General features: G+C 61.6%; 1 protein-coding gene across 2 annotated transcripts in view; it reads left to right on the top strand.

Moving 5' to 3' along the window:
- The window catches only part of DBH (dopamine beta-hydroxylase), a 20,859-nt gene that overhangs the window by 9,662 nt on the left and 2,725 nt on the right, over nt 1–8,472 (top strand). For both annotated transcript variants that reach the window (XM_006164267.3, XM_027766652.1), the window contains exons 6-10: nt 2,429–2,595; nt 4,276–4,419; nt 4,691–4,729; nt 5,040–5,099; nt 8,179–8,306. In XM_006164267.3, the coding sequence (XP_006164329.1) occupies nt 2,429–2,595; nt 4,276–4,419; nt 4,691–4,729; nt 5,040–5,099; nt 8,179–8,306 (538 nt within the window). The remainder of the gene's footprint in view (nt 1–2,428; nt 2,596–4,275; nt 4,420–4,690; nt 4,730–5,039; nt 5,100–8,178; nt 8,307–8,472) is intronic.

Below are 8,472 nucleotides of genomic sequence, written 5' to 3'. Positions count from 1 at the left end.
ACGCCTGTCGTGAGGCGGGAAAAGCTCCCGTGCGTCACAGCCCCGGCTGCCCGGGGGAACGGGCTTGAGCTGGCGAGGGCTGCCAGCGTTCTGCTGCGTGAGCGTGAGTAATGCCGCTGCCGCCCGGATTATCTACGGCGCACAGAGGAGGGTCTGAGGCCGTGGGCTTCAGCATGAGACGGGATTTACTGCTCATTTAAAAGCTGAAAGCGGGTGGCTTTCTGAAAACTCCTCAGCCTTCAGGGCAGTCTGTCTCTCCCTGATTATCTGGTCGTATTTATGGATCCTTTGCCAAATATAAGGATGTTCCCGTCACTTCACAAATCTTGAGATGGGCCGCTTTTCTATAAATATCAAAATCCCACAACTATTTCATTACTTAATCCACATCTGAATTTTAACCAATTGCATCTTCCTTTTTATTATTATCCTCTGATGTAACCGGCCCAGAGACACATGGGCTGTTTGGGCGTGTGTGTGGTAGGGACACGGGGCAGAGGGTAGGGCGAGGTGCTCCCTTCACCTGAGGGACGATGCCCTGTGTCCTGGTTGGCCTGCTCTGGGCTTGAATCCCAGCGTGGCCATTCCCAGACCTGCGGTCCTGGGTGGTCTTCCATCTAGTCTCCGACCTTGGTCCCCTCAGCTGTAAATTGGGGATGATGAGTCTTTTTTTAAAAGCCTCTTAATAGCCTTTCTAAAAAGATAAAAAATAAAAAGTAATTTATTTATTTCTTCTATGAGAAAGAGAGACAGATGGGAGGGCAGGAGAGGGAGGCGCCCCAACAGGGTCTGCGTGCCGTGCCCTGCGGGCAGCTTGGCGGCTGGCTTTATGGACATGCATGCGTGCCTGGCCTGCCCGGTTGGGACTCAACCCGGGCCTTCCTGAGTGGCCAGGCAGCTACTGTATGCCACACAGCTGGCCACGGGTCCTGTGACGCTCCCAGTGCAAAGCTTTCGTGGTGGTAGGTTGAGCCAGACCCTGGCTCTCAGAACAGTGTCGCCTGCGCCACTCCCTGATGGCTTATCAGAAGGGGCCGTGGCCCTCTGCCAACCAGATGGAGAGGGCAGAGGGTGTGAAGGAGCCCGATCGCCCCCAGCGCCCAGCTCCCTGGTTCCTGCCCCAGGCCTGTCCTGACTTGTGCTGGGGCCTCTGCCTCCTTCTGTGCCCAGCACTGCTCGCCTGCTCTTCCCGCGCAGAAGTCCTCTTGGAGGCCACCTGGGGGCGGCAGGCCTGTCCACCCAAGGGCTCGGAGCCATGACGGGCTCTCTAGACACCCTGTGGCTGGGCCCAGCCCTGTGCTCAGAGCCGTACGAGGGGGTAATGTCCTGGGCGTGAGTGTCAGGAGGGCTTGGCTCCCTGGAGAGTCCATGGTTTGTGACCGTCCATGGGTGCCATCGTCCCTGGACCTCTGATCTGCTTTGACCACTGAGAGGCCTGCCTGGGAGCTTGACCGACTCCACAGGGCAGATCCCAGCAGGCCTGGCGGCACAGCGGCTCCACAGTCAGGCGGTCTCCATGGCTGGATGAGGCACCGGGCCTTCCTTTGGAAAGGGCCCTTGATGGTGAGCTGCGGCCAGAGAGGAGCAACGTGTCCCCCAGGAGCACACAGCACAGAGCATGCAGCATGCAGCGCACAACAGCACGCAGCACACAGCACAGAGCATGCAGCGCACAACAGCACACAGCACGCAGCACGCAGCATGCAGCGCACAACAGCACACAGCACAGAGCATGCAGCACACAGCACGCAGCACACAGCACACAGCCAACGACGTGCACAAGCCAGAGGCCGACCTGAGAGCCAGCCCTGCTCGGGGCCACTTCCCTGCTCAGGTTTCCCTGTGCGGTCAGCTCAGTAGATGGGCAGCCCAGGTCTGCCCTGCTCCTGCAGGACCGTCACCCGAGCAGGGGGCTGGGTGCTAATGCATTTGCACTGCCCACCTATGGTGTGGGCCTGGGCGTTTCTGTGAGATGTGCCCTCCTGTCTGCCCAAGTTGCACCCCCCAGACCTCTGTGCTGCAGGCTGGTTCCAGTGTGGGCTCCTGTGAACTGCAGCAAGAACCTGAGCCCAGAGTGGGTTCCAAGCTTCCTAGCGCATCCCCAGCACAGGCGACTCTCCAGCTCCCACTTCTATCCAGTCCCAGTCCCCAGGGCACGACACTAGTACCCCAGGGAGCAGCTGCTCTGCGTTCCCCATGGGGACTGCCTGGTGCACGCTGAGTCTTGGACAGCAACGGCTTGTCTGTCTGGCACCCGCAGGTGTGGGGACGGTGCATCAGCTCTGGGTACACTCTGCAGGTGGGAGCAGGTGTGGGGTGACTGTCCCCACCTCCCAGCTGAGGGTGGCCAGCTTGCAGGAGTGATCTTCGCAGGGAGAGCCGGGAGGCCTTCGCTCGCCTCCCTCACATGTGCTCCACCTTCCCCCAGGCCGGCGCGACTCCTCAGGCATCCGCCTGCACTACACGGCCTCACTGCGTCGCTTCGATGCGGGCATCATGGAGCTGGGGCTGGTGTACACGCCCGTGATGGCCATCCCCCCACGGGAGAGCGCCTTCGTCCTCACCGGCTACTGCACAGACAAGTGCACCCAGCTGGTGAGCAGGCCGGCCTGGCACCACACCCTCCCCGCCTCTTCCCTCCCCGCCTGCTTCTGCTACAGCCGCAGGTAGAGGTCAAGGGTGGGGCGCAGGGCTTCGGCTCCCTGACCCTCAGTGCCCCGGGCTGTGTCTTCCAGGACACCCTCTCTTCATGTCCAGGCAGCCTGTCCGTGGAGAGGCGTGTGTACCCCTTTCCAGGGGTAACCACCGTGCCTCCCCCTAGGCCACACCTGTGAACCAACACTTTCTAAAGAATTATTTTATTTAACTTTATTTATTATTATTTTTAAAAATATTTCCAGAGAGAGAGGAAGAGAGAGGGAAAGTGAAAAAGCAAGCCTCTGGGTTCAAGACTCGGACTTGGTCAGCTATGTGGGAGTCCAGCACCCTTAACTACCACACCTCCTGCCAGCCCCCACATGCTGCATCGTAAGACACGCTTTCAGGTCCAGCGGATGGCAGAATGGTTATGTTGCCGGACTCCCACGTAGTCGACCATAGTTCAGATCTTAGACCCAACTCATGCTGGGCTTGTGTGCACGAGTGCCCAAGATCCCAAGAGGAGAACGGAGGAGACAGGATTGCAGCGTCTGTTCCCCACGCCCTTCCCCCAGGAGAGGGTGATTTATCACTTCTATCTCTCCGTCTCTGTCTCTCCAGCAAGTGCATGCACCCTATAGCCAAAATCTCTCTAAAAATAAAAAAGACACACTCATCATGCAAGCAGCAAATAGACACATGTACCACTGAGTACACAGCACTGCAGCCACAGCGACACGCTGCCAGCCTCCTCCCCTCACCCCGCCACGCCACCTACTGGCTCTGCGTCTTTTCTCCTGCATAGTCCACGGGTCCTTGTCGGCCATGGAAGGCCCTGCAAGTTTCATGGTTATTTTATTTGTTCTTTATCAGAGAGAAATTTTTGCTATAGAGCACATATACTTGCCAGAGAGACAGAGACAAAGAGACAGGAAGTGAGGATTCACCCCCAGGGAGCATGGCCGTGCTGCAATCCCTTCTCTAGTCTCCTCTCGGGATTTTGGGCACATATACCCGGCGAGAGTTTCAAGTTGTCGGGTCTGGGACTTGAACCGTGCTAGGCCATGTAGGAGTCCAGTGATGTAACCATTATGCCATCTGTTGGTCCCCTGTAAGTTTTGTTTTGTGTATTTTTTTAAAGAAAACATTGAGGGTCAGCCAGCGTGGTGGTTAAGGCAGCTGGATGCCACGTGGCCGACTGCATGGTTCAAGCCCCAGACCCAGTGGCTTGAAAGACACACCTGGTTGTGTGCTTGTGGGCCCTACGTCTCGCGACGGGAATGGAAAGGAGGGGCGATTCCTCATTTTTGGATATCAACAGCTATTCTCACTCTTTCTCTGGGGAGCACACACACCCTATAGCAAAAATTAAAAAAAAAAAAAAAGGAACACATGACACATTGTGAGTAAATGGAGCGTCCATCCCTGACTCCCCTTGGCTGTGGAGTGTCCACCGTGGGCCGGCCTGTGTGCCGACCAGGGCGGGCCCAGAGAGGCAGAGAGGTACCCAGAGCTCACCCCCGCCCCAGCCTGCTTTCATTCCCCTCTCCCTGGTGAGCGTGCCTGCCTCTGGCAACGATTCACAGCAGCGCGGTCCAGGGCCCAAGGTCAGGCCTCGACCGCGCCCCTCACCCCCAGGCACTGCCGCCCTCCGGGGTCCACATCTTCGCCTCTCAGCTCCACACGCACTTGACGGGGAGGAAGGTGGTCACCGTGCTGGCCCGCGATGGCCGCGAGAGGGAGGTCGTGAACAGGGACAACCACTACAGCCCCCACTTCCAGGTAGGCCACTCCCAGGGCCGCTGGCCCTCTCTCTCCCGACAGCTGTGGACGCTCCCTGGGCCATGGCTCCCTCCCCTGGGCCAGGCCCCAGCCCCCCAGAAATGCCCTGACAGCACCCCGACAGCAACCTCAGGGAAGCGGCTTGGGGCTCACCCTGTCTCATGAACCTTCTGGCTTGGACCACCCCCGCCCTGGCAGGGTCACAGTGGGGAGGGTGGAGGAGGTGGTGGCTGGGCAGGTCTGCAGGGCGGTGTCTCCCCTCTCCCACCAGGAGATCCGTATGTTGAGGAAGCTCGTGTCCGTCCACCCGGTAAGTGCCAGGTGGGGCTGGGGAGCGTGGCCCAGGGGTCAGGGGATGAGGACGTGGGCAGGGGTACACGCACTACTGGCCCATGTAAGGGTCCTGCTGGACTTCGTGGGTAGTCACTCCCTGGGGGTACTCGGACAGTGACCGTCCTGTGTGGGGGCAGAGGCCACAACGGAGCTCCTCAGTGGAGGGATGCCAGCCGCCTACCCATGGGCGCCAGACACGTAGCAGCCAGGTCACCCACGGGTGGGCCTTGTGCACCCTCACCAGCAGGAGGGCAGGTGCTGAAGGCGTCTGCTGGCTTTGCTTCCAGGGGGATGTGCTCATCACTTCCTGCACCTACAATACGGAGGACAGGAAGCTGGCCACTGTGGTGAGTACCGAGTCCTCGCTGCTGCCTCTGGAGACGCCGTTCCTGAGCACAGGTTTGAACTCCTCCACTCGAGCGGAGGTTGCCGGGGATGGGGGCCTCTCTCGGGCACTGGCAAGCGTGGGCCCCAGCTTGGCAAGGGAGCTCGTGTGCACGCCAAGACAGGCTCTACCCATACCTGCTGGGTCCAAGATGTGGGCCTGGGCCGGGCACTCATGGGCACCTGAGAGCAGGCCTCAGCCCCAGTGTGCGGCCTGGGGGGAGACAGGCCTAAAGCACCTGCTCCAAGCCATGAGAAGGTGGCGATCGGAACTAAGCACCCGGGAGCAGGGCCGGGGGAGCCTTGCAGATGGAGCAGGGAGGGGAGCGGAGGCACAGGTGAGGGTCAGTGGGGTGAGGGCTGCGGGCCTGCGGGTGACCACTCTGGACTGGGGACAGAGGAGAGCTGAGGGGGAGGGGCTGCCAAGGCCCGGTGTGCAGGCGGCACCCAGGAAGCGGGCACAGAATGTGAGTGAGAGGTGCTCTTAGCTACGCCAGCCCACAGGCCACCAGGCGTCCAGGCTGCCTGGCCCACACCACGCCAATCGTCACCGCTCCCGGAGCCTCTGCTGTGGTTCTTGGAGCTCAGAGGCCAGCAGACCCCGGCTCTCGTGCTGTCCTCCGTGTTCTCGCTCACGGTGCACCCACTGGTGCTGGCAGAGCCCGCCTGTCCGCGGCGCGGTTTTGGTAGCTGTGTCGAGACGTACTTCACATGCCACAGTCCGCCGCTTGAACTGTGATTCTGAGAGTTTAGGCAGTCTCGGGAATGGGCCCGTCAGCACAGCCAGCCTTGGGACGGTCCTGTCCCCGAAGAGACGCTCCATACCCTCTGGCGACCGCCTCTCTCCTCCCCTCCCACCTTGGCAGCACCACTGTCCCGTCCGAGGGCTTGCTGGTCTGGAACCGCGCACTGTGTGACCCTTCGTGGCCGGCCCTCCACTTAGCTCGGTGTTTCCGAGGCGTGTCCCTGTAGTGAGCCCCAGGCTGTGTGTCAGTGCAGGGTGGGGGGTCCACGGATGGGCCACGGATGGGCCACGTCGCATCCACCCCTCGGTGGCTGGTGGACATTTGGGGTCGGCTGCCCGTTGAGTTGTGCAGCGGCCTCCCAGGCAGAGGTGTCGGCTGCACTTTGACAGGTGAGAGAGGAGACTCAGATGGAATGCTCTTGCCAAGGTCACACAGCTGGCACCAGGCTCAGCAGGGCTTTAACGCAGGGCCGTGGGCCCGCAGACCCTTGCCACACCCTCCCTCCCTAGCTCTGGATTTGGGGTGGCAACCGCTCTGGCCTCTGGTCACATGGGGGTGGCCGAGCACTGGCCCCTGGTCACATTGGGGTGGCCGAGCTCTGCAGGCATGGAGCCAGGCTTCTGTCCCAGCCCACCCTCTGTGACCACAGGAGGAAGGGCGCAGTGCGAACCAATGGCTGCGGTGTAGAACCTTTCCCGGGCTCGGTGTGATTCCAACAACTCATCCTAGCCACGCCGAGCCTCAGCAGCACCTCTGAGCCGGAATGGTCTGGAGACACAGGCGGTCCAGCCAGGGTGGGCACACAGCCGACCAGTGGCAGGCCCAAGCACCAGCCTACCGCGTACTGCCCCTCAGTGGGGGCTTGGTACAGTGAATGCATGAGCTCCCGGAAACAGCGCTCATGGGTGGAGGGCCCTGGGCATGATCCCCGCACAGGCCCCATCCTGTAGGGGCGGCCCCTGCAAGCCAGGGCAGGCGAGGGCCTTGCCGGACGCCCAGCGAGCAAACAGTGAAAGGGAGCCCTGGGCCCACCTGTGGCTCCGCGGAGGCTGCGTTGTGCTAGCCAGATGTTTGGGTGGTCAGGCCTGGTGAGCTGACGTCCTAACCCAGCTCTTCAGGCCCAGACCTCCGGTGCCGGGGCTTCCCTGGCCCAGGCTCGTCAGGCAGGACCCAATGGAGGGCAGGTGAGCACTTCCCAGCCCGGCCACAGCCCGGGACCTGCTGATCCAGGCAGAGCCTTGGAGATGTGACTCCCCTCCCGGGGAAGGGGCCGGGGCATAGCCACACAGACCCGGGGTTCCCGTTTGCAGTAGGGGTGGGTGGAGGGACGGGACCCCAGGGAGGGTGGGGCTGGTCCCCAGGACCTTAGGACGTGAGCGCCTGTGCAACCCAGGGGTGCCGCCTCGGCCCTGCCCATCTGCCCACAGGGACTTTTCTGTCTAAACAGCTGTGCAGGCCATGCTGGGTCCTGCGCTCGGGCCCAGGCAGAGCCCCTCGGCACTCTGTGCACGGGGAGGGGCAGCAGTGGCGGCGCATGCTGAGCGTCCACGGGCCTTTCGTTCCACAGTAAAGACGCAAAGCCTTCCTGGAACTCTCCTACTGACCGGACACCATCCTCAGATCTGCATCAGCTGCTCCCCAGAGGGGCCTGGAGCCGCTGCTCCTCCAAACTGCAGACGCCCCTTTCTCCCGGAGCCTCGGCTCCACTAGCATCAACTCAGGGCGCAGGGAGCTGGGGCAGGACTGCAGGTCCCCCTGCCCCCTCCACTCCACGTAGGGCTGCAGGGCTGCCCTGAGCTGCTGGAGGCTGCTGTCACTGCCCCAGACACTGGCTCCTCTTTAGGAGCCCGTTCCCCTCAAATCCGAGCTCCGGAAGTGACTGCGTGGTGGTGCGGGGCAGATCTGTAGGTAGAGGGGGCCTCCAGCCCCCTCCAGCCCCAGTGGAAAGGCTGTATCCGCTTAGCCTGTGCCGCTGACCTTGCAGCCACCACAGGGCTTGCCCCTTGCCTGAGACTCACCTTCTGTGCCCGTAACATGGGCACAGTAACACAGATGGCTCGCCTTTGTGACATCATCACCCCTCCATGTGTATTTACTGGTTAACTCGTTGCTTGTCTCTCCTGCCAAGGGTGAGAGCCCGTGGGGGCAGGGCCCTCAGTCCCCGCGCCATCTCCCGGGTCTCAGAATGCTGGCTGCCACTGTGCTACGGACGATGAACACAGGGACAGTGCAAGTCACTGCTGGGCACGGCAGCTGGGAGCGACGTGCCCGGGCTGACGGCCTTGTCCACCTGCAGGGCGGCTTTGGGATCCTGGAGGAGATGTGTGTCAACTACGTGCACTACTACCCCCAGACGCAGCTGGAGCTCTGCAAGAGTGCTGTGGACGATGGCTTCCTGCAGAAGTACTTCCACCTGGTGAACAGGTGCAGCGCCCGTGTGTGCTCTCTGCCCCCGGGACCTCCGGCATGGAGCTCCTCCCCACCCCGGCCACCCCCATAGCCTGCTCGGTAGCTGGACAAAAGGAGCAGGGTTAGCATGCACGTGGCCAGCAGGCCTCCACTCCTGAGGTGCCCGTGTCAGACCTCACTC

The sequence above is a fragment of the Tupaia chinensis genome, unplaced genomic scaffold (assembly GCF_000334495.1).
Source record: "Tupaia chinensis unplaced genomic scaffold, TupChi_1.0 Scaffold143602_1, whole genome shotgun sequence".
NCBI classification, from domain to species: Eukaryota; Metazoa; Chordata; class Mammalia; order Scandentia; family Tupaiidae; genus Tupaia; species Tupaia belangeri.
The sequence above is the reverse complement of the archived record's forward strand: the minus strand, read 5'-3'. Positions and strand labels throughout refer to the sequence as shown.